The sequence below is a fragment of the Oncorhynchus gorbuscha genome, linkage group LG17 (assembly GCF_021184085.1).
Source record: "Oncorhynchus gorbuscha isolate QuinsamMale2020 ecotype Even-year linkage group LG17, OgorEven_v1.0, whole genome shotgun sequence".
NCBI classification, from domain to species: Eukaryota; Metazoa; Chordata; class Actinopteri; order Salmoniformes; family Salmonidae; genus Oncorhynchus; species Oncorhynchus gorbuscha.
In genome coordinates this window covers 16,687,253-16,711,876 of record NC_060189.1, presented here as the reverse complement: position 1 = coordinate 16,711,876, position 24,624 = coordinate 16,687,253, and the positions used below count along the sequence as shown (strand labels likewise).

The 24,624-nt window shown below is 41.9% G+C and overlaps 1 protein-coding gene across 1 annotated transcript in view; it reads left to right on the top strand.

Moving 5' to 3' along the window:
- LOC124002077 (transcription regulator protein BACH2-like) overlaps window positions 1-24,624 on the top strand; it is a 105,778-nt gene that overhangs the window by 65,136 nt on the left and 16,018 nt on the right. The window contains exon 2 of the mRNA XM_046309335.1: window positions 22,844-23,119. Within this exon, the coding sequence (XP_046165291.1) occupies window positions 22,856-23,119 (264 nt within the window). The 5' untranslated portion in view covers window positions 22,844-22,855. The remainder of the gene's footprint in view (window positions 1-22,843; window positions 23,120-24,624) is intronic.

Below are 24,624 nucleotides of genomic sequence, written 5' to 3'. Positions count from 1 at the left end.
ATTCTGTGCTGTGCACCTTCCAAATGACACAAGTGATCTGTATATAATGACGAGATGCTCATGTCTCCGCCCTAACAATGGGAGTCATCCCAAAGGCGGGAAGGCAGGCGACAAATTTAGGTTCAAAATAAGCGCATAGAAAAGCATTGGGCTTATTTTGAACAGATTCTGTCTATTTTCGCATTGTTACAACACTATATAGACATAATATGACATTTGAAATGTCTTTATTCTTTTGGAACTTCTGGGAGTGTAATGTTTACTGTTCATTTTTATTGTTAATTTCACTTATGTTTATGATCTACTTCACTTGCTTTGGCAGTGTTAACATATGTTTCCCACGCCAATAAAGACCTTAAAATGAATTGAAATTGAGTGAAGCATCTCACTTCGCTTCTTTCTCCCAAGCCCCTCCCCCTACCACTCACAACAACAAAGATGAGAGAGCACGTCTTCCTCTCCGACAAACTGTTTCAATTTGCTACTTGCATTAGACGTTTGGTCCAACAGAATCGGCTCATATGGACACCGAAACACATGGAGACATTATTTTACTGTAATAGAGGAGAAGTTAACTTTTCAAACCATAACCTGTTTGTTTCAACTCCTCAAATTCCGAGCAGAGCAGACTACTAAAACGGATGTGTAAATTATCATTCATTCTGGAAAATGTATGGTTCTTTTTGTCGCGCGTAAAGCTATCAGCATTTTAGTCAAATAAAGATTGTTATACTAGCTGTTTGGATGACTGTGTTTTATAAGTGTAAAACAATTATATAAGCAATTGGCAACTAGTTCTGATTCTGAGAAATAAGGTAGGCCACTTGATTTCAATACCTGAACAAAGTGGACAGGCAAGCATGCTGTTCAAACGGTTGGAGACAGGTCATAACAATTCAACTATTTTGCCTTGTTAGCTGTATTCAGAGCTTGTGAAATTACACCTATATCCAAACTGTCTAAACTTGAAAAATAAAAAGTAGCTGGCTACTCACTAGCACGTTGGCTTGTGCTTGAGAGAATGTTTATGAGACTGGTGTTAATTTTCTATAATGCCTGCTACATTATTAGTGAATGTGCATTGTGCATGGTTCTGGTTACATTTGTAACAAAACGGGCATTTTTAAAGACAGACCTGAAAGCCAGATACAATGAAATGCAGTGTATTTGACCTGTAATTGTACAACAAAGCTCATTTAGAGAAAACGTTTTTAAAAATGGAGATATACAGTAATCAAATCAAATCAAATTTATTTATATAGCCCTTCGTACATCAGCTGATATCTCAAAGTGCTGTACAGAAACCCAGCCTAAAACCCCAAACAGCAAACAATGCAGGTGTAAAAGCACGGTGGCTAGGAAAAACTCCCTAGAAAGGCCAAAACCTAGGAAGAAACCTAGAGAGGAACCGGGCTATGTGGGGTGGCCACTCTTCTGGCTGTGCCGGGTAGAGATTATAACAGAACATGACCAAGATGTTCAAATGTTCATAAATGACCAGCATGGTCAAATAATAATAAGGCAGAACAGTTGAAACTGGAGCAGCAGCACAGTCAGGTGGACTGGGGACAGCAAGGAGCCATCATGTCAGGTAGTCCTGGGGCACGGTCCTAGGGCTCAGGTCCTCCGAGAGAGAGAAAGAAAGAGAGAATTAGAGAGAGCATATGTGGGGTGGCCAGTCCTCTTCTGGCTGTGCCGGGTGGAGATTATAACAGAACGTGGCCAAGATGTTCAAATGTTCATAAATGACCAGCATGTACCAGTCAAAAGTTTGGACACACCTATTCATTTAAGGGTTTTTCTTTATTTTTACTATATTCTACATTGTAGAATACTAGTGAAGACATCAAAACTATGAAATAACACATATGGAATCATGTAGTAACCAAAAAAAGTGTTAAACAAATCAAAATATATTGTATGTTTTAGATTCTTCATAGTAGCATTCTCTTAACCAGCTTCACCTGGAATGATTTTTCCAACTGTCTTGAAGGAGTTCCCATATATGCTGAGTACTTGTTGGCTGCTTTTCCTTCACTCTGCGGTCCAACTCATCCCAAACCATCTCAATTGGGTTGAGGTTGGGTGATTGTGGAGGCCATGTCATCTTATGCAGCACTCCAATACTCTCATTCTTGGTCAAATAGCCCTTACACAGCCTGGAGGTGTCCTGGGTCATTGTCCTGTTGAAAAACAAATTATAGTCCCACTAAGTGCAAACCAAATGGGATGGTGTATCGCTGCAGAATGCTGTGGTAGCCATGCGGGTTCAGTGTGCCTTGAATTCTAAATAAATCACAGACAGTGTCACCAGCAAAGCACTCCCACACCATCACACATCCTCCTCCATGCTTCACGGTGGGAATCACACATGCAGAGATCATCCATTCACCTACTCTGCATCTCACAAAGACACAGCATTTCGATCCAAAAATCTCAAAGTTGGACATTCCACCGGTCTAATATCCATTGCTCGTGTTTCTTGGCTCAAGCAAGTCTCTTCTTCTTATTGGTGTCCTTTGTAATGGTTTCCTTGCAGCAAATTTACAATGTTGGTCTGATTCACGCAGTCTCCTCTGAACAGTTGATGTTGAGATATCTGTTACTTGAAATCTGTGAAGCATTTATTTGGGCTGCAATCTGAGGTGCAGTTAACTCGAATGAACGTATCCTCTGCAGCTGTGGTAACTCTGGGTCTTCCTTTCCTGTGGTGGTCTTCATGAGAGCCAGTTTCATCATAGCACTTGATGGTTTTTGCGACTGCACTTGAAGATATTTTTTTTTGTATTGACTGTATTGACTGACCTTCATGTCTTAAAGCAATGATGGACTGTTGTTTCTCTTTGCTTATTTGAGCTGTTTTTTTCCATAATTTAAATGCATTCCAGGTGACTACCTCATTAACCTGGTTGAGCGAATTCCAAGAGTGTGCAAAACTGTCATCAAGGCAAAGGGTGGCTACTTTGAAAAATCTCAAATCTCAAATATATTTTGATTTGTTTAACAATTATTTGGTTACTACCTGATTCTATATGTGTTATTACATCTTTTTGATGTCTTCACTATTATTCTACAATGTATAAAATAGTAAAAATAAAGAAAATGAGTAGGTGTATCCAAACATATGACTGGTAATGTGTATTGTATATGTAATGTATTGTGAATGGCCCATAAATGTGAAAATATTGAGATATAAGTTTTAGGCCATATCGCCCTAGTTTCAACTCCAAAATAGAGATACAGCATACAGATATATCTACAGTGCATTTGGAAAGTTTTCAGGCCCTTTAACTTTTTCCACATTTTGTTGTGTTACAGCCTTGTTATAAAATGTATTACATAGTTTTTCCCCCCTCATCAATCGATACACAATACCCCATAATTATTAAGCAAAAACAGGTTTGTGGACATTGTTCGTAATTTATATCTAAAAATATATATATTTATCACATTTCCATAAGTATTCAGACCCTTTACTCAGTACTTTGCACACACAGTACATAGATCTTTCTATTTTTCTTTTATTTTGTGTTATTGACTGTACGTTTGTTTATGTGTAACTCTGTGATGTTGTTAGATTGGGTTCAAGTCCTGGCTCTGGCTGAGCCACTCAAAGACACTCAGAGATTTGTCCCCAAGCCACTCCTGCATTGTCTTGACTGTGAGCTTAGAGTCGTTGTCCTGTTGGAAGGTGAACCTTTGCCCCAGTATGAGGTCCTGAGTGCTCTGGAGCAGGTTTTCATCAAGGAGCTCTCTGTACTTTGCTCCATTCATCTTTCCCTCCATCCTGACTAGACTCCCAGTCCCTGCCGCCACCAAGCTTCACCGTAGGGATGATGCCAGGTTTCCTCCAGATGTGACGCTTGGCATTCAGGCTAAAGAGTTCAATCTTGGTTTCATCAGACCAGAACATCTTGTTTGTCATGGTCTGAGAGTCCTTTAGGTGCCCTTTGGCAAACTTCAAGCATGCTGTCATGTGCGTTTTACTGAGGAGTGGCTTCCGTCTGGTCACTTTACCATAAAGGATTGAGTGGTGGAGTGCTGCAGAGATGGTTGTCATTCTGGAAGATTCTCCCATCTTCACAGAGGAACTCTGGAGCTCTGTCAGAGTGACCATGACCAAGGCCCTGGAGCTCTGTCACCTCCCTGACCAAGGCCCTTCTCTCCTGATTGCTCAGTTTGGCCGGTTGGCCAGCTCTAGGAAGTGTCTTGGTGGTTCCAAACTTCTTTCATTTAAGAATGATGGAGGCCAATGTGTTCTTGGGGACCTTCAATGCTGCAGACAGATCTGTGCCTTGACACAATCCTGTCTCGGAGTTCTACGGAGTGTTCCTTCGACCTCATGACTTGGTTTATGCTCAGACATGCACTGTCAACTGTGGGACATTATGTAGACAGGTGTGTGCCTTTCCAAATCATGTCCAATCAATTGAATTTTATACAGGTGGACTGCAATCAAGTTGTAGAAACATTTCAAGGATGATCAATGGAAACAGGATGCACCTGAGCTCAATTTCGAGTCCCATAGCAAAAGGTCTGAATACTTATGTAAGTAAGGTATTTCTGTTTTTATAAAAAACTGTTTTGCTTCGTCATTATGGGGTATTGTGCGTAGATTTGTTTATTTAATACATAACAAAATGTGGAAAAGGGAAGGGGTCTGAACACTTTCCGAATGCACTGTATATCTATAGTATGGAAAATAGTCCTTCGAACTCTATCTTTCTGAGGAGGGCATCCTGCATATCTAATTTCTTACATTATGTATGGTGAAGCACTGTGAGGTGTTTCTCAGTGCTGCCACACAGAGGGGGAGATGCAGACAGTGAAACCAATGCATTGGATTAAACCCAACCAGAGAAAGACATCTGGCATTTTACTACAGAATCTACCCATTTAGTACAGAATCTATCAATACGAGACATCACCTCCTAAGTTATTCTTCAACACACTGTCTGGCAGGCAGTCTTGAAGCACATCCCTTTAGTATGTACAGAGTACAGACAATACTGTGAGGTGCATGTATAATTTACAGTGTACATTGTAGTGAAAGTCAAGCGTAGGTTGTGACTCAGGGTGTATCAGGATTCCCTTTTGCCTGAAAGTTTTGCTGAGGTGCAGGAAAAGCGATTGGAGCGACGCCTCACCACCTCTCTTCTCCCCTTTACTACACCCATCAACCCATCCAAGGTGATAAGGACAAGACACTCTCTTTCTCTCTTTCTCTCGCTCTCTATCTCTCCTCCATTAACAATCTTTCTGTGGTGCTCTAGCAGTTGTCTGTCCTGTGATTCTGTCTATTTCACACCTATCCCCTTTGATTTTTCATCATGACTGTCCGCAAACCTACATCTAATCCTATATTCCTTCAAATTCCTATATGACATAAACATTTATGCATTGATACATTGATGAAACGTGTTGGCCTTTTCTACTATTGCTCATTCAATATTTGATGAATCCATCTGTTTGCACCTTGCAACAAGGAAAATGTGTCACTTGCACAGAAGAAATGTGTTGAAAGTAAGTGTTCCTGACATTAAAGCACCTGCTAAGTCCTGATGCATGCTGTTCCATGCACTCGTATCTGTGCTGCAAGTACTTCATATTCAATAGGCATTGTTTTTGGTTGAGTCATCAACTATTGACAATTCATGTTGACAGCATGACAGTTGTTTTGACATTGTGGTTGAATATTTGTGCTTCTCGGCACATCAGAACCCTCCCCTCACATGCCCGTAGAATGGGTGCTGCTTCAAGTCTAATGTTCGTCACTGTTTTTTGACCAATCAAGTCGATAAAGGCATGACTACTCCTCTGTTTCAATGCTCTTGAATTATACACTACCGTTCAAAATTTGGGGTCACTTAGAAATGGCCTTGTTTTTGAAAGAAAAGCTCATTACTTTGTCCATTAAATTAACATCAAATTGATCAGAAATACAGTGTAGACATTGTTAATGTTGTAAATGACTATTGTAGCTGGAAACAGCAGATTTTTTTTAATGGAAAATCTACATAGGCGTACAGAGGCCCATTATCAGCAACCATCCTCTGTCCAGTGTCTGTGTTCTTTTGCCCATCTTAATCTTTTATTTTTATTGGTCAGTCTGAGATATGCCTTTTTCTTTGCAACTCTGCCTAGAAGGCCAGCATCCCAGAGTTGCCTCATCACTGTTGACGTTGAGATTGGTGTTTTGTGGGTACTATTTAATGAAGCTGCCAGTTGAGGACTTGTGAGGTGTCTGTTTCTCAAACTAGACACTAATGTATTTGTCCTCTTGCTCAGTTGTGCACCGGGGCCTCCCACTTCTCTTTCTATTCTGGTTAGAGCCCGTTTGCCCTGTTCTGTGAAGGGAGTAGTACACAGCGTTGTACGAGATCTTCAGTTTCTTGGCAATTTCTCACATGGAATGGCTTCCATTTCTCAGAACAAGAATAGACTGATGAGTTTCAGAAGAAAGGTTTTTGTTTCTGGCCATTTTGAGCCAGTAATCGAACCCACAAATGCTGATGCTGCAGATACTCAACTAGTCTAAAGTAGAACAGTTTTCAGCTTTACTAACATAATTGAAAAGGGGTTTTCTAATGATCAATTAGCTTTTTATAATGATAAACTCGGATTAGCTAACACAACGTGCCATTGGAACACAGGAGTGATGGTTGCTGATAATGGGTGTCTGTACTCCTATGTAGATATTCCATTTAAAAAAACATCAGTTTCCAGCTACAATAGTCGTTTACAACAACAACATGTTATTTTAATGGACAAAAATGTGCTTTTCTTTCAAAAACAAGGACATTTCTAAGTGACCCAAAACTTTTGAATGGTAGTGTATTTAGACATTATGGCATGTCTACCTACAGGCTATGGTAAACATTTACTGTATCAAGTGTGGCCGACACTCTGTGGTTTATCGAAATCGAGAGTCTGCGATTTCCCTGCCATCACGCACTATTGGAGCCACACCCAAGCAAAGCATTTGATTGGTTTGATGTGTTTATAAAACATTTTTTATGTATTTTTTATTTAACCTTTATTTAACGAGGCAAGTCAGTTAAGAACAAATTCTTATTTACAATGACGGCCTACCCTGGCCAAACCCGGACAACGCTGGGCCAATTGTGCGCCGCGTCTCTGATTTACACCAGGCTTCCACCCATTGTAGCTACTTTCTGCCATTGACTGCACCAGGCTTACTGATTATGTCCCAAGTCTGGGCATCCTGGCCCAGAATTGGCACAGCTCATGGCTTCTGGGTTGGGGTTGAATAACTTTTCCATAGATCTGGCAACTGATCTGGCATGGCAAGGCATGATTAGTTTAGCCTGGGATCAGATGGTAAGATGGCTCATTGTTGGGTCATTAGGTCATACCCTGGGTCATTGTTGTTTTCAGGGGTGCATTAATCCATGCATTTCATGGGTGGGCCTCCAGATAAACCAAATCCCATGTTGTTTATCCCCATCCTCTATCATTCTCTCTGGGACCTCCAGTTAAAGATAGGCCGTATTTGATATGAGAATGAGTCTCGGCACCACTGGGCAAAACAGCGACAAAGGCCTTGCAGACGAAGAGCCAGCATGAAGCCAGAGAACATGTCACTAGGAAAGAGGCCTGTAGAACTCATCAAGCTCTTTGTGAGTGTGTGAGCGAAGAGAGTGAGAGATGAAACCTTGAGAAGCTTCATGCAGAGAGAGGAGTTAGGCAAGCAGGCATGGAAACCCTACAGAACCACGGGAAGGAACACAGGCAGAGCTTGAGAGAATGAGCTGGGTCCTTGGAATGCACTTTTACTGTGGCTACATGGTACATGCTATCAGTCATTAACCAACCTGAGTAGGACTGTGAGGTTCCTCCTGGGAGCCAGCCGACCAGACTCTGTGACATAGAGTCATGTGCTCTACGAACACCGAGGGGTCATTGAGGGGTGGCAGGTAGCCTAGAGGTTAGAGTGTTGGACTCGCAACCGAAAGGTTGCAAGATCGAATCCCTGATCTGACAAGGTCAAAATCTATCGTTCTGCCCCTGAACAAGGCACTGTTCCTAGGCCATCATTGAACATAAGAATTTGTTCTTAACTGACTTGCCTAGTTAAATAAAGGTAAAAAATAATTGAGAGGGAAAACCAGTCTAGTAAACAAACACAGGTCATCTTTGTTATGTTTGATCCCTTCGTCAGCGTTTCCACCTCTTTTATTTGAATGTGGAAAGAACATGGTTTTGTCCTGCTCCACTTCTCTTCACGGGTTCTTATTCTAAAAATACTTTTGTTACAAGAGTTATGGTGACTGTTGATAAGTTAGAGTAATAACCTCATGTCAATACAAAACAAAATTGCACTATCATTTCTTACTGTAAATAATGCCGTTAACATGACCCAGGTTATCACACAACCAACTAGTGTATACCAATAGTGTTGAATCTGTGACACCCACTTGTATAGGTCATATCGTCACTAATACTGCAGAGCTTTGCTACAAAGCAATATCAGTTCCCATTGGCTGTAGTGACCATAACAAGTGTGGCAATAACAAGGCCTGAGTACCAAAGGCATGGCCTAAAGTTATTCATAAGAGATCATTCAAAAAAAAAATCAGGACTATTTTGTTGAAGATGTAAAAAATATACAGTACCTGTCAAACGTTTGGACAAGAGTGTGCAAAGCTGTCATCGAGGTGAAGGGTGGCTGCTTTGAAGAATCTCAAACAAAACATATTTTGATTTGTTTTACACTTTTTTTGGTTGCTACATGATTCCATATGTGTTATTTCATAGTTTTGATGTCTTCACTATTATTCTACAATGTAGAAAATAGAAAAATAAAGAAAAGCCCTGGAATGAGTAAGTGTGTCCAAACTTTTGACTGGTTCTGTATGTTGGTTTGATGTTTATGAGGAGAATCCAGATGCAGCACTTGGAGTACTTGGAAAATTATTCCTGCAACAGTTGACAAACATGCAGAGAATTGTTAAAGCCCCCTGAATTGATGATGAATTGCTAAATTGTATAGTTGAAAGAAATTACACAAAAGAGGTTTCAAACAAGTCAGGCAATTCAGCTGATTGGTTGACATACTGTCAATTGAGAAATGTTGTGAATAAACCTTTTTTAAATAAGAAATTATATTACATAAATAAGATAAATCATATAAAAAATGATGGGAAAAAATCATTTTTAGCACCGCAAATTATATTATGGTCAGAAAACCCAATTCCTCTTCATTGTTTATTGAAGTTGATGGGTCATTTATAACCAAACCTTTTGATATTGCAAATAATTTCAATGACAATTTCACTGGTAAAGTGGACAAACTGAGAAGTGAAATGACAACATTGAAGAGTGAACCATCATATTTGTGTATTGAAGATCTAATAATGAAAGAGAAGGATTGCTGTTTTGAATTTGGTCAGGTTTGTGTGGAAGAGGTGGAAAAACCATTTTCATTCATCAGTAATGATAATACACCAGGTATAGTCAACCTATATGGGAAACTATTGAGAATGGTAGCATACTGTATTGCCACCCCTATTTGCCATGCTTTTAACGAAAGCAAAAATGAGTGTCAAGAGATGTGGAAGGAAGCTAAAGTAATTCCACTACTTAAAAATAGTAAAGCACCCTTTGCTGGCTCTAACAACCGACCAATCAGTTTGCTGCCTGTTTTTAGTAAACTGATGGAGAAAATTGTGTTTGAACAATTATAATGCTATTTTTCAAAGAACAAGATAACCACTGATTTTCAGCATGCATATAGGGAAGGGCACTCAAGTTGTACTGCACTGACTCAGATGACTGATGATTGGCAAAAAAAAATGCATAATAAGATGATAGTTTAAGATTTATTGTTAGATTTCAGTGCAGCTATTTATGTTATTGATTATAATTTGTTATTGTAAAAACTCACTTGTTATGGTTTTATATCACCTGCCATCACATGGTTGGAAAGTAACTTAACGAATAGAACCCAGAGAGTGTTCTTCAATGGAAGCTTCTCTAACATCAGATATGTACAGTGTGGTATTCCTCAGGGCAGTTGTCTTGGGCCATTACTCTTCTCTATTCTTACAAATGATTTGCCACTTGTCATACAAGAAGCTAAAATGACTATGTATGCTGATGATTGCACACTCTACACATCAGCACCTGAAGCCAGGGAGTTCACTGAGAATCGTACCAAGTAGTTAGTCAGTGTCAGAATGGGTAATTAACAATAAATTGGTATTAAATGCATCTAAATCCAAAAGCATTGTCTTTGGTTCAAAGCATTCTCTTAGACCTAAGCCTCAACTGGAGTTGTTCATAAAGGGTGACCATTGAACAAGTTGGAAGAAGCTGAACTCCTAGGAGTTGGATGGTCAGTTAACATGGTCAAGTCATATTGACAAAGTTGTGAAGATGGGGAGAGGTATGTCTGTCACACCCTGATCTGTTTCACCTGTCCTTGTGATTGTCTCCACCCCCTCCAGGTGTCGCTTATTTTCGCTGGTGTATTTATCCCTGTGTTTCCTGTCTCTCTGTGCCAGTTCGTCTTGTATGTTTTTCAAGTCAACCAGGGTGTTTTCCCGTACTCCTGCTTCTATTCTCTTTTTGATAGTCCTCACGGTTATGACCCTTGCCTGTTTCTGGGCTCCGTACCCTCCTTCCTGACAATTCTGCCTGCCCTGACCTCGAGCCTGCCTGCCACTCTGTACCTCCTGGATTCTGAACTGGTTTTGACCTTTTGCCTTTCTACAACCATTCTCTTACCTATCTCTTTTGGATTGATTAATAAATATCAAAGACTCAAACCATCTGCATCCCGTGTCTGCATCTGGGTCTCACCTTGTGCCCTTATAATGTCTGTTACAAAAAGATAGTTCTGATCTTGTCCCATCTTGATTACTGTTCAGCAATATGGTCAGGTGCAGCAAAGAAAGACCTAACTGTCACGTTCTGACCATAGTTCTTTTGTGTTTTCCTTGTTTTAGTATTGGTCAGGACGTGAGCTGGGTGGGCATTCTATGTTGTGTGTCTAGATTGTCTATTTCTATGTTTGGCCTGATATGGTTCTCAATCAGAGGCAGGTGTTATGCATTGTCTCTGATTGGGAACCATATTTAGGTAGCCTGTTTTGTGTTTTGGTTTTGTGGGTGGTTGTTCCCTGTCTTTGTGTTTTATCCACCAGATAGGGCTGTTTCGGTTTTGCCACATTTATTGTTTTGTAGTTTGTTGATGTTAAGTGTCTCTTATTAAAGAACCATGAACTTCAACCACGCTGCGTTTTGGTCCTCCTCTCCTTCCCAGGAAGAAAGCCGTTACACTAGCAAAGTTGCAGCTGGCTCAAAACAAAGCAACTCGTCTTGCCCTTAACTACACACACAGAACTAACAACAACAACATGCATGGTTAAGGGTTGAGAAGAAATTGAATTCTTCCCTTCTAGTCTTTTTATAAAACATTTGTGTGTTGAAAATGCCTAACCTCTTGTATAATCTATTTGCATACACTTCAAACAGACATACATACTCCAGCAGACACGCCACTATGAGTTTCTTCACTGTACCCAAACCAAAAACAGATTTAATGCGTTGTGCAGTTATGTATAGAGAGCTATGCCATCATGGAATGCTCTGCCACCAGAGGTTACTCAGGCAAAAAGCAAGTTTAGCTTTAAAAAACAGATAGAAAAACACATTTTCTCACAGTGCCTAATTTAACTTTACTATATATAAGAATCTGAATATGCGTATATGAATAGTCTGTAAATAGTATTTTAATTGTCTCTTAGTGTCTTTCTAATATATAACTCTTATTTAATTTTAATTTTATTGAATGTAATGTAATATCTTATGTCCTTGTCTATAACTGTGGTGAAATCCTCCTCTCTCTCTCTCTCTCTCTCTCTCTCTCTCTCTCTCTCTCTCTCTCTCTCTCTCTCTCTCTCTCTCTCTCTCTCCCTCTCTCTCTCTCCCTCTCTCGCTCTCTCTCTCTCTCCCTCTCTCTCTCTCTCTCTCCCTCTCTCTCTCTCTCTCTCCCTCCCTGCCCTCAGTTTGAAATAAGACTACGGATCATAGCAATGTTTGATGTAACCGTGGAGAATAATGTGCCAATACTGAAGGATGTGAGACTGTGCCCTATGTGGCGGAGGTTACACCTGTCTTCTCACATTATTATGCTCCCACATTCATTTTCATGTTTGTGACTGTAACAAGACATGGTTTGGTCTTTGATGTGAGGGGATTAGTGTTTGTGAGCCTCGACAGCCCTGGGACAGATTATATAGTACAGTAGGAGGTAAATTAACAACCACTTGGTCATACTCGCATGCAGTCATACACCACCATGCTTTTACCCTCCAATATGAAAATAAGCTTAGGTTAAAAATGCTATATCCTCCTACAACATGCTATATCCCCCTACAACATCCTCCTACAAGTACTTTTTTAAACCTTTTACTTGGAATGCTCACAAAAAAAATATTGTCTCATACACTGGATAGGTGCAGTGAAATGGGTTATTTTACAGGGTCAGCCGTCATAGTACGGCGCCCCTGGAGCAAATTAGGGTTAAATGCCTTGCTCAAGTGCACATCGACAGACTGTTGTCGGCTCAGGTATTAGAACAGCGACCTTTTGTTTACTAGCCCAACCTCTAACCGCTAGGCTACCTGCCGCCAAACATGGTCTATTTTCTAGTTTCTTGGTAAGAGCTCTCACAAGCCCCCACAGCACTGTCATACACATCCAATATATGACATATAATCACATTTGAGAGGTCCCTTAGAGATTGACGTTATACAAGTCTCTCTATGAAATAGCCTGGAATCTTTTGGCCAGCTGTGAATATATTACAGATAATGATGCAGAAATGGCTGCTGTGTCATGTTAATTGCGATGTGTGTGGTGCATAATCTGCTCATTTTGCGATGACACAAGGCAGTTAGTTGGTCTTTGGGGCTCGTGTTAATGTTCCTCATCGTGTTCCATTAACATTGATGGAGCTGTGGAGGCCCTAAGAGGCGCTTCTTTGGGCGTAATCTAATGACTTTGGTAGGGACAGCGATTACAGAGAAAATACCATATTTTGATGCATATGCTAGAGCAGGGGTGTCAAACATCAACCGTTCCGCGGGAGGTTTGAGTAAAAACATGCACATTTCTCCCGGCTAGGAAATATGAATCATTTTAAGTATGGTCCTCCAGACCTTGGTGAAGACGAATGCTGCCCGCTGGTCAAAATACTTTTTGACCCCCCTAGGCTAGAAGGACAGAGATCAAAAAGATACAGTTAGCCGGGAGGAAGTTGAGGATTGTTGGGGAACTTCATTGATACCGTGTGATCCGTAACCTTTCTTTCTTACTTGTTTGAATATCACCCATAATTCATTTTGGGTGGGTTCCCAGCCGATAACTTTTGTGTTGGCACTAGATGCTCTAGAATACTCCCATCGCGTTAATCCACAGATGTGAGACATCCAATCATATTCGAGGAACACCTGAGTTTAACTGAAACCCTAGTGTGCACGACATGGAGACAGAAGCAAAAGCCCCAGGCCATAAATGATGTCAGCCGCAGAGCTGAAAGAAGAGGAGAATGGATGACTTCAGTCAGGAAATGCACTGACAGCCATTGAAGAGTAGGTCCCTACAGATGGAAACTCCCCTGTTTGGGTTAGGACATGTGTAATGTATACACTCACCTTGTTGTTTGGGACTTGATCATCAAGGCCTGCAGCTTTTATTAGGGTCAGTAGTTGTCATAATCACTGTCTTCATGTGAGATGGGAGGATTAGACAGAGAGGGGGGGGTGAGATGTCTTTTCTTAAGAATATCTCGTCTTAGCAATATCATGTAACCTAAACGCACATGTAAACCTGAATGCACATGTAAACCTGAATGCACATGTAAACCTGAATGCACATGTAAACCTGAATGCACATGTAAACCTAAACGCACATGTAAACCTGAATGCACATGTAAACCTAAACGCACATGTAAACCTGAATGCACATGTAAACCTAAACGCACGTGTAACCTAGATGTGCTGTTGACGTCAATGCATGATTTGCCACAAATATCTGAGTTAGAATTTGTCCCTTCCAGAATACATTTACAGATCCTGACCACTATGACAGACCACATCTTATTTTCAATCACGGCCTAGGAACAGTGGGTTAACCGCCTTGTTCAGGGGCAGAAAAACAGATTTTTACCTTGTCAGCTCGGGGATTTGAGTTGCAACCTTTCGTTTACTAGTCCAACACTCTAACCACTAGACGACCTGCTGCCTCAATTAATAGTCCCTATGGATTATGATATTGATTCAAGATGATTATTTGAGTGATGTTCTGTTTTCCATGTATGTTTTAGAGGAAGTGGAAACGGTGGCTGTTGCCCTGGCGCTCAGAGGTGCCAAAGACCCAGTTCCCTGTATTTTTTCTCCCTCTGAAAGTACCCCAAAGAAAGTCACCCTGTGGTTTTGTCTCACAGACTTTCTCTCACTTCCTTCACGTTTTTGGCCCTTAATGTCCTCTTGACATTCCCTGCTGTGATATTTCACCAGGTCCTCCCTCACATTGACATTAAGGTTATGCTTTGTGTCACAGCCCAAACCTCCTTTCCTCCCCCAGACTATTTCCACTTGATCTGACAACGGATGCTATACTAATGGAGGCGCGATAAACTGTGAAAGCATGTCGTTGTTGTTCCTGACCTGTACTGTTTTTAACTTGTTAACCACAGGGCATTGCAGATATGAGTGGACCCCTAATGGCATTTCAATTTTTGTTGTTGCAATTTACAGATATTTTTATATATTCACTCCTCTTTCTCAATTCAATTCAGTTCAATTCAAGGGGCTTCATTGGCATGGGAAACATATGCTAACATTGCCAAAGCAAGTGAAGTCTCTCTCTCCCTCTCACTCTCACCGGCTGTTGTGAGGTCGTCACCCAGCTCTGGGGTGAAACAGGATCAGCCACAGATCTCCTGGTGTGCTGCCAGCGCCAGCCAGGGACCACACACACTTCCCAGGGGGCCGAGGGTGAAAACTTTGAGGTTTTATGCACCATTGAATCTGAGATTATTTCTTTTTCCATTCGCTTTCATCCAATACGTAAGTGTGGACTGTATTTGTGGAATCGTTCTCAATGTATAAATCTTCAATTTATAAGGTTCTTGTATTTTGCAAGGCGAAACTGATGCATTCAGAGAAAATATCTGTTGTTTGTACTGATATGGCTTTTGTCAGTCATGAAGCAGCCCTGCAGACACACACACACACACACACACACACACACACACACACACACACACACACACACACACACACACACACACACACACACACACACACACACACACACACACACACACACACACACACACACACACACACACACACACACACACAAGCACAAGCACACACACACAAGCACACACACCCATTCACTAGCCGGTCCATGTGTGACCATGAATGAATAGTTCTCTACACTCACTGACTGCTGGGGTTATTCCTGGCCAGCGCAGCAGTGTGTGTTTCTATCACATGGCCGGTCGGCTAGCTGAGCTTTCTGTTACCATTTTAAACTGGGCTGTGGTTGTGAATCACCCTGGGTTGGCTGGGCTGACCAACATAACACTTAGCTGTGGTAGGTCATGATTCACTCCTCCTGCACCCTCCGTTTAGTTCACTTTAGTTTAGTCATGTGGAAAAAATACTCTACAGCCTACTACACTCCCCACCGACTGGCTGGCTAGCATGGATGCCTTCCTGCTGGTAGTCATGAGAAATACCTGCCCAGGCCCTCTGAGGGAGAGGGTTTACTACGGCACATTTAACTGGAGTCACTGACCTTGTCGTGGACTAGAGAGAGACATGATACTTTTCTGTGAAGTTGTCTGAGGTATGCATTTCATGAGTCATGGTTGTGGTGGATGCTGAAGTAGCGAACAAGGTGAAATTGAGTATTGATAGTGAGTGGCCAGGGATGGGAGCCACTGTATCATGTCAGCGTCTAGATGGGAGTAGATTGTAACTTACACCACTACTACTACTGTGACTCACTCACTCACTCCACACGCACACACACACACACACACACTCTTTTTCCTTCTCTCTCGCTGGCTCTTTCTCTCTACTCTGTAGTTAAATCATAAACTACTCAAAAAGGATGATCTCTATTCTTCATGATGTATACATTTCACATGACGTATGCTCTTACTTAGTCCATTTGAAATGAATCAGTCCCTTAAATTGAACAGGCTGGCCGTGCACAGGTCGTCTCGCCCTTCAGTTGCCTCTCGAGTAACCCTTAAATATGCCGTTATCTTGTCTGCAGGGCCAGTGGAGAGCTCGTTTGCAGTAAATTCAATTTCACTTGACAATTCCAGGGTGACTTATAGCAGTAAAGAAGATTGAGAGTTGCACTAACAGTGTTAGGAATGACCTCAGAAGACATATATCATGGGTTACACTGACCTTCTGAAAGTGAGACATCCTAACCCTGATTCTGGAACAAAGAGGTATTGTTAAACACAGATGATGTGACTGGTGTATTTCCGGCCCAGCAGCTCTGGGCAAGGGCCCTGGTAATGTACTCCGTTGCCCAGATCCTTTTGCGTTCTTAATGTCACTCTTTTAATGTCTCATGCAACCTAATGGCCCTATTGTTTACTGATTATGTCTTGGAAGAAAATAAGTCAAACATTGTGCTATTGATTTCAGATGTAGCCGTCGAGCTGGGTCTCGCATAAAACCCACTCTCAAACCCTCCTTTTCTTATTCTCTCTCACACACACACCCAACGAACACACACACACACACACACACACACACACACACACACACACACACACACACACACACACACACACACACACACACACACACACACACACACACACACACACACACACACACACACACACACACACACACGCAGACACACATTTTCGTGAGTTGAAAATAAGACATAATCAGGGCAGGGAGAAGACAGGAGGGAGGGAAGTAGGGCATAACAGTTGTCAGGGGTGTATAGTGTACCACCACTATCGGCCCTCAAGTGGGGAGCCCTGAATTATTACTGTTTGTTAATTAATATTTCTCTGCCAGCCCAGAGGAAGATTGTGGCCCCGCTCTCTGTGCTCTGTGATAAATAATTTACGTTTGTTTGCTGATAATCTCTATCAGATCTGCCGATGGCCACAAGGGGTGTGTTTTCTCTCTCACTCAGGGGACAGCCTTAGATGTGTGGCTGTTTGATGGACACAGATAGGTTGAATATAGGCTAGCCTCACTTTTAACTATCATGTTATAATATTGCTCACTAAATTACTCTACGTTTCCGTGCGTTCCCTGTGGAAATTCCAGGTCGAAAAATGTATAATAGAGCATTTATTTTCAGTGACTCACCTGGATATGTCACGACTTCCGCCGAAGTTGGTCCCTCTCCTTGTTTGCGTGGTGTTCGGCGGTCGACGTCACCGGCTTTCCAGTCACCATCGATCCATGTTTCATTTTCGTTTTGTTTTGTCTTCATTGTACACACCTGGTTTCCATTCCATAATCAGTGTTCCTTATTTAACCCTCTGGCTTCCCCTTTTGTTTTGAGCGTGATTGTCGTTGTCAAGTGGTTTTATTTGTGTGCTCTGGATATTTATGATTATCCTTGTTGGAACATTGCTTATATTGGGTAAAGCTCAGAGTTTTACTCCCTACCTGTGTCCTGCGCCTGACTCCGCCTTATCCATTCACCTAGAATGTTGACAGGATAATTTTTTTACATTGTGATTATTCTTTTTTTGTATACATTTTTGGGGGAATTGTTACTATGGGAGTTGATGTGGGTCTACGTGGCTTTCCTTCAGTGGTGGAAAAAGTACCCAACTGTCATACTTGAGTAAAAGTAAAGATACCATAATGGAAAATGACTCAAGTGAAAGTAAAAGTATATTTTTATTTGGTTTAAAATATACTTAAGTATTAGAAGTAAAAGTTCAATCATTTAAAATTCCTTATATTAAGCAAACCAGATGGCACCATTTTCTTGTTATTTTATTTACAGAAAGCCAGGGGTACACTCCAACACTCAGACATCATTTACAAACCAAGCATATGTGTTTAGTTAGTCCACCAGATCAGAGGCAGTAGGAATGACCAGGGATGTTCAGTTGATAAGTGTGTTGACTATTTTCCTGTCCTGCTTAACATTCAAAATGTAATGAGTACTTTTGGCTGTAAAGTACAATATTTTATTCTGGAATGTAGTGAAGTAAAAGTAAAAGTAGGCAAAAATATAAACAAGTACATATACCCCCCCAAAAATACTTAAGTAGTACTTTAAAGTATTTTTACTTAAGTACTTTACACTGCTGCTTTCCTTTGAGTTGAGCTTCTTAGGTTTTATCACAGCTGTGCTATCTAGTGCTGATCTTGTTAATTTGCACCGCAGTCAGAGACAGTGTGGCCCAGAAGAGCTGTTCAATATTTAATTGTTGTCACTAATACAGATTCACAAGTCATCTACAAAGGGGAATGGGGGGGGTTTGTTAATGTGTTTGTTTATTGCCTTTGTAATGTCACCCCCCCCCCCAAAACACACACACACACACACATACAGTTCCTCACTTGGCTGATAGGCATTGCTCATATACAGGTGTAATAGTGTAGCCTAGCATCAGTTGATTATCTCTCTCATCATCTGAGAGACTGATTCTCTCGTCCTCTATATTGGCCTACTGTGCTCTAAAGTAACGACTGGTGTTTAGTTTATGTCTGTTTCTGCCTATACAACGTCTTGGTACACTGTATCCTATTGTAGTATAGTTGCCTACAGACAAAGCAAGGCAAAGTCGTAATAGATTTATACTTGTGAGTACCCATCCTCAATTCACACCCTATAAGAAGAAGTAGGTGAGGAGGAGGGGATAAGAAGGAGGGGGTGAGGAGGAGGGGGTTAGAAGGAGGGGGTAAGAAGAAGGGGTGAGGAGGAGGGGGTTAGAAGGAGGGGGTAAGAAGGAGGGGATGAGGAGGAGGGGTTAGAAGGAGGGGGTAAGAAGAAGGGGGTGAGGAGGAGGGGTTAGAAGGAGGGGGTAAGAAGAAGGGGGTGAGGAGGAGGGGGTTAGAAGGAGGGGGTAAGAAGAAGGGGTGAGGAGGAGGGGGTTAGAAGGAGGGGGTAAGAAGAAGGGGGTGAGGAGGAGGGGTTAGAAGAAGGGGGTGAGGAGGAGGGGTTAGGAGGGGGTTAGAAGAAGGGGGTGAGGAGGAGGGGTTAGGAAGGAGGGGGTTAGAAGAAGGGGGTGAGGAGGAGGGGGTGAGGAGGAGGGGGTGAGGAGGAGGGGTGAGGAGGGGGGTTAGAAGAAGGGGGTGAGGAGGAGGGGGTGAGGAGGAGGGGGTGAGGAGGAGGGGGAAGGAGGGGGTAAGAAGAAGGGGGTGAGGAGGAGGGGGTGAGGAGGAGGGGGTGAGGAGGAGGGGGTTAGAAGGAGGATACACTCTACTCCCTTGGCACTCATCAAGTATTAACAGTTGGACTCCCAGAAGCCTGGAGTAATGATTATACAGTTTACAGCTTGTGAGATTATCGCTGCCTGTCTGTCTATAAGCTGTCTGTCTGGCAGACAAACATGATGTTTAAATATATCACCCACACACAGCAGGCAAGATGATGAAACAATCTGCAACCGCTTGTTTACAGAAACAGACTATTTAAAAAAAAAATCTGGTGTTTGTAGTGAGTTAAGGAATTTGACAGCCAAGAGCAAGTGTCATGAATAACAATGATAGCTAGTCTAATTTACAAAGGCATGGCATGGAGTTTGTTAGTCTAATTTACAAAGGCATGGCATGGAGTTTGTTAGTCTAATTAACAAAGGTAAGGCATGGAGTTTGTTAGTCTAATTAACAAAGGTATGGCATGGAGTTTGTTAGTCTAATTTACAAAGGTATGGCATGGAGTTTGTTAGTCTAATTTACAAAGGTATGGCATGGAGTTTGTTAGTCTAATTTACAAAGGTATGGCATGGAGTTTGTTAGTCTAATTTACAAAGGTATGGCATGGAGTTTGTTAGTCTAATTTACAAAGGCATGGCATGGAGTTTGTTAGTCTAATTTACAAAGGCATGGCATGGAGTTTGTTAGTCTAATTTACAAAGGTATGGCATGGAGTTTGTTAGTCTAATTTACAAAGGTATGGCATGGAGTTTGTTAGTCTAATTAACAAAGGTATGGCATGGAGTTTGTTAGTCTAATTTACAAAGGTATGGCATGGAGTTTGTTAGTCTAATTTACAAAGGTATGGCATGGAGTTTGTTAGTCTAATTTACAAAGGTATGGCATGGAGTTTGTTAGTCTAATTTACAAAGGTATGGCATGGAGTTTGTTAGTCTAATTAACAAAGGTATGGCATGGAGTTTGTTAGTCTAATTTACAAAGGTATGGCATGGAGTTTGTTAGTCTAATTTACAAAGGTATGGCATGGAGTTTGTTAGTCTAATTTACAAAGGTATGGCATGGAGCTTGTTAGTCTAATTAACAAAGGTATGGCATGGAGTTTGTTAGTCTAATTTACAAAGGTATGGCATGGAGTTTGTTAGTCTAATTTACAAAGGTATGGCATGGAGTTTGTTAGTCTAATTTACAAAGGTATTATGGGGCGGCAGCGTAGCCTAGTGGTTAGAGCGTTGGACTAGTAACCGGAAGGTTGCGAGTTCAAACCCCCGAGCTGACAAGGTACAAATCTGTCGTTCTGCCCCTGAACAGGCAGTTGACCCACTGTGTTACAATTTCTTTGCCTGTGGATGATTTGTGGTTTTGTCCCCCACATTTCAAACTGATACAGAGACATTAGTTATGTTCTGCTGCTGGCCTGTTTGGCTCACAGAGAGAAACTTGAGACTAGAGCAGTCAATCTGTTCAATCAAGTTCTGATTCTTTTCAATCAAGATTTTGATGAATGGAATAAGATGTATTACTGTAGTCTTACTGAACAAAACTGCACTAGAGAAATACACTAGAAGTTAAATGTTGACCAGGAGAAAACACATCAGTGCTAAAGATGTATCTTCTGCAATAACTAAACTATTACGAGGAGAGGAACACCAAAGTGGCTCATTAATAGTATTGGCAAGCATCACCGTTTCTTTATTGAGATACAAAGAGGCTGACAGTCTGATCCTCCTCCTCTTATGATGATGATGATGATGATGATGATGATGATGATGATGTGAGCCTTCTCTCCCATAGTCCTTTGATTTGGATTGTGTTAGGGTCTCTTTTGGTGATAAAGGAAACCTGATGGCGAATAGAAGATTTATAGTTCTGAGATGATTCCACCTGGAGTCTGTTCCTCTGCTGCAGGCCCCTGGCTCCAGGCTCTGCACATTATAACACTATGACTCAGCAGAAAGAGAGCCCTCCAAGCCTGATGAGTCCATACACTTACACGAACATGCACAAACACACGGACAAATACACACATGCACAAACAAAACACACACACACACATACAGTGGGGCAAAAAAGTATTTAGTCAGCCACCAATTTTTAAGTGCGTGGAGCCCCAGATCGAGGGAGATTATCAGTGGTCTTGTATGTCTTCCATTTCCTAATAATTGCTCCCACAGTTGATTTCTTCAAACCAAGCTGCTTACCTATTGCAGATTCAGTCTTCCCAGCCTGGTGCAGGTCTACCATTTTGTTTCTGGTGTCCTTTGACAGCTCTTTGGTCTTGGCCAGAGTGGAGTTTGGAGTGTGACTGTTTGAGGTTGTGGACAGGTGTCTTTTATACTGATAACAAGTTCAGACAGGTGCCATTAATACAGGTAACGAGTGGAGGACAGAGGAGCCTCTTAAAGAGGAAGTTACAGGTCTGTGAGAGCCAGAAATCTTGCTTGTTTGTAGGTGACCAAATACTTATTTTCCACCATAAGTTGCAAATAAATTCTTTAAAAATCCTACAATGTGATTTTCTGGATTTTCTTTGTCATTTTGTCTGTCATAGATGAAGTGTACCTATCTTCCACTTTTTAAGTGGGAGAACTTGCACAATTGGTGGCTGACTAAATACTTTCTGCCCCACTGTACACACACACAAACACAACCACAGGTGCACACTCTCCTGGGCTCAGACAGACAGACTGCAGCCTCAGCTGTCTGTACTGTAGGCTACAGGAGATTTAAGTGTGACAGTGTTGAGGTGAGCACAGTGCAAGGCTTTGCATTGCACCTCTTTAAATCAATGTGGAACCATTTTGAGTGGCACAGACTAAGATTTCCTGCACAATACGTAATATATTTCTTATCAATACTTTTGTTGTCACATTGAATGATTTCCAATGTGCTCTAAACAAACAGCTCGTTTACAGCCCTGATCTCTAATGTCATCGTTGTCCTTTCCTAGGTATCAGCACACAATAAGATAATGCTGTTTGTGCAGTAGACTAGTAATCTCACAAGCCTGCTTACAAATCTCCATGAACGTCTGAGCTATGAATGTGGGTCAAGAGAGACTGGTACAGAGACTACATCTGTATCCTATTAGGATGTACCAGAGGATGTGTGTCAAGCTGCCTTGAAGAGGTGTTGAATCTTGGATTCTCTGTTGAAGCTATTGGAGGAGAGGTGATAGAAAGATGTTTGAGGTTTGTCATTCCTGTGGTATGTCCCCTGTCAATTTTGTGTGCGAGTGCATGTACGTGGACAGGTATGTACACGTATGGAGGAGAGAGAGAACATTTACTTTCTCCATATAAAAAATGGCATTTCTACAACCTCCAAGTAATTGGGTCCTTTTCGTCCTTGGCATCCATTGACTGTGCATCCAACCAATGTCTTGTCTCTGTGTGTGTGTGTGTGTTTGTTCTGCAGGGTGTGAGCGGAATGTCTCTGGATGAGGGGGCCCACGCCGGGTCCAGGGAGACGCCCATGTACGTGTATGAGTCGACAGTGCACTGTGCCAACGTGCTGCTGAGTCTGGAGGACCAACGGCGGCTGAACATCCTGTGTGATGTGACGGTGGTAGTGGAGGGGACAGAGATCAGGGCCCACAGGGCCGTCCTGGCAGCCAGCAGCAGATACTTCCTACAGGTGCTGCTGGGACACACACAACCTGAGCAGGAGCCAATCATCAGCCTGTCTGACAAGGTGAGTAACGACCAATGATGCACATGTATATATACAGTGGGGAAAACAAGTATTTGATACACTGATGATTTTGCAGGTTTTCCTATTTACAAAGCATGTAGAGGTCTGTATTTTGTTTAATCATAGGTACTCTTCAACTGTGAGAGACGGAATCTAAAACAAAAATCCAGAAAATCACATTGTATGATTTTTAAGTAATTAATTAGCATTTTATTGCATGACATAAATATTTGATCACCTACCAACCAGTAAGAATTCCGGCTCTCACAGACCTGTTAGTTTTTCTTTAAGAAGCACTCCTGTTCTCCACTCATTACCTGTATTAACTGCACCTGTTTGAACTCGTTACCTGTATAAAAGACACCTGTCCACACACTCAATCAAACAGACTCCAACCTCTCCACAATGACCAAGACCAGAGAGCTGTGTAAGGACATCAGGGATAAAATTGTAGACCTGCACAAGGCTGGGATGGGCTACAGGACAATAGGCAAGCAGCTTGGTGAGAAGGCAACAACTGTTGGCACAATTATAAAAAAATGGAAGAAGTTCAAGATGACGGTCAATCACCCTCGGTCTGGGGCTCCATGCAAGATCTCACCTCGTGGGGCATCAATGATCATGAGGAAGGTGAGGGATCGGCCCAGAACTACACGGCAGGACCTGGTCAATGACCTGAAGAGAGCTGGGACCACAGTCTCAAAGAATTAGTAACACACTACGCCGTCATGGATTAAAATCCTGCAGCGCACGCAAGGTCCCCCTGCTCAAGCCAGCGCATGGCCAGGCCCGTCTGAAGTTTGCCAATGGCTATCTGGATGATCCAGAGGAGGAATGGGAGAAGGTCATGTGGTCTGATGAGACAAAAATATAACTTTTTGGTCTAAACTCCACTAGCTGTGTTTGGAGGAAGAAGAAGGGTAAGTTCAACCCCAAGAAAACCATCCCAACCGTGAAGCATGGAGGTGGAAACATCATTCTTTGGGGATGCTTTTCTGCAAAGGGGACAGGACGACTGCACCGTATTGAGAGGAGGATGGATGGGGCCATGTATCGCGAGTAGGCAACAACCTCCTTCCCTCAGTAAGAGCATTGAAGATGGGTCGTGGCTGGGTCTTCCAGCATGACAACGACCCGAAACACACAGCCAGGGCAACTAAGGAGTGGCTCCGTAAGAAGCATCTCAAGGTCCTGGAGTGGCCTAGCCAGTCTCCAGACCCGAACCCAATAGAAAATCTTTGGAGGGAGCTGAAAGTCCATAATCCCCAGCGACAGCCCTGAAACCTGAAGGATCTGGAGAAGGTCTGTATGGAGGAGTGGGCCAAAATCCCTGCTGCAGTGTGTGCAAACCTGGTCAAGAACTACAGGAAATGTAATTGCAAACAAAGGTTTCTGTACCAAATATTAAGTTCTGCTTTTCTGATGTATCAAATACTTATTTCATGCAATAAAATGCAAATTATTACTTACAAATCATACAATGTGATTTTCTGGATTTTTGTTTT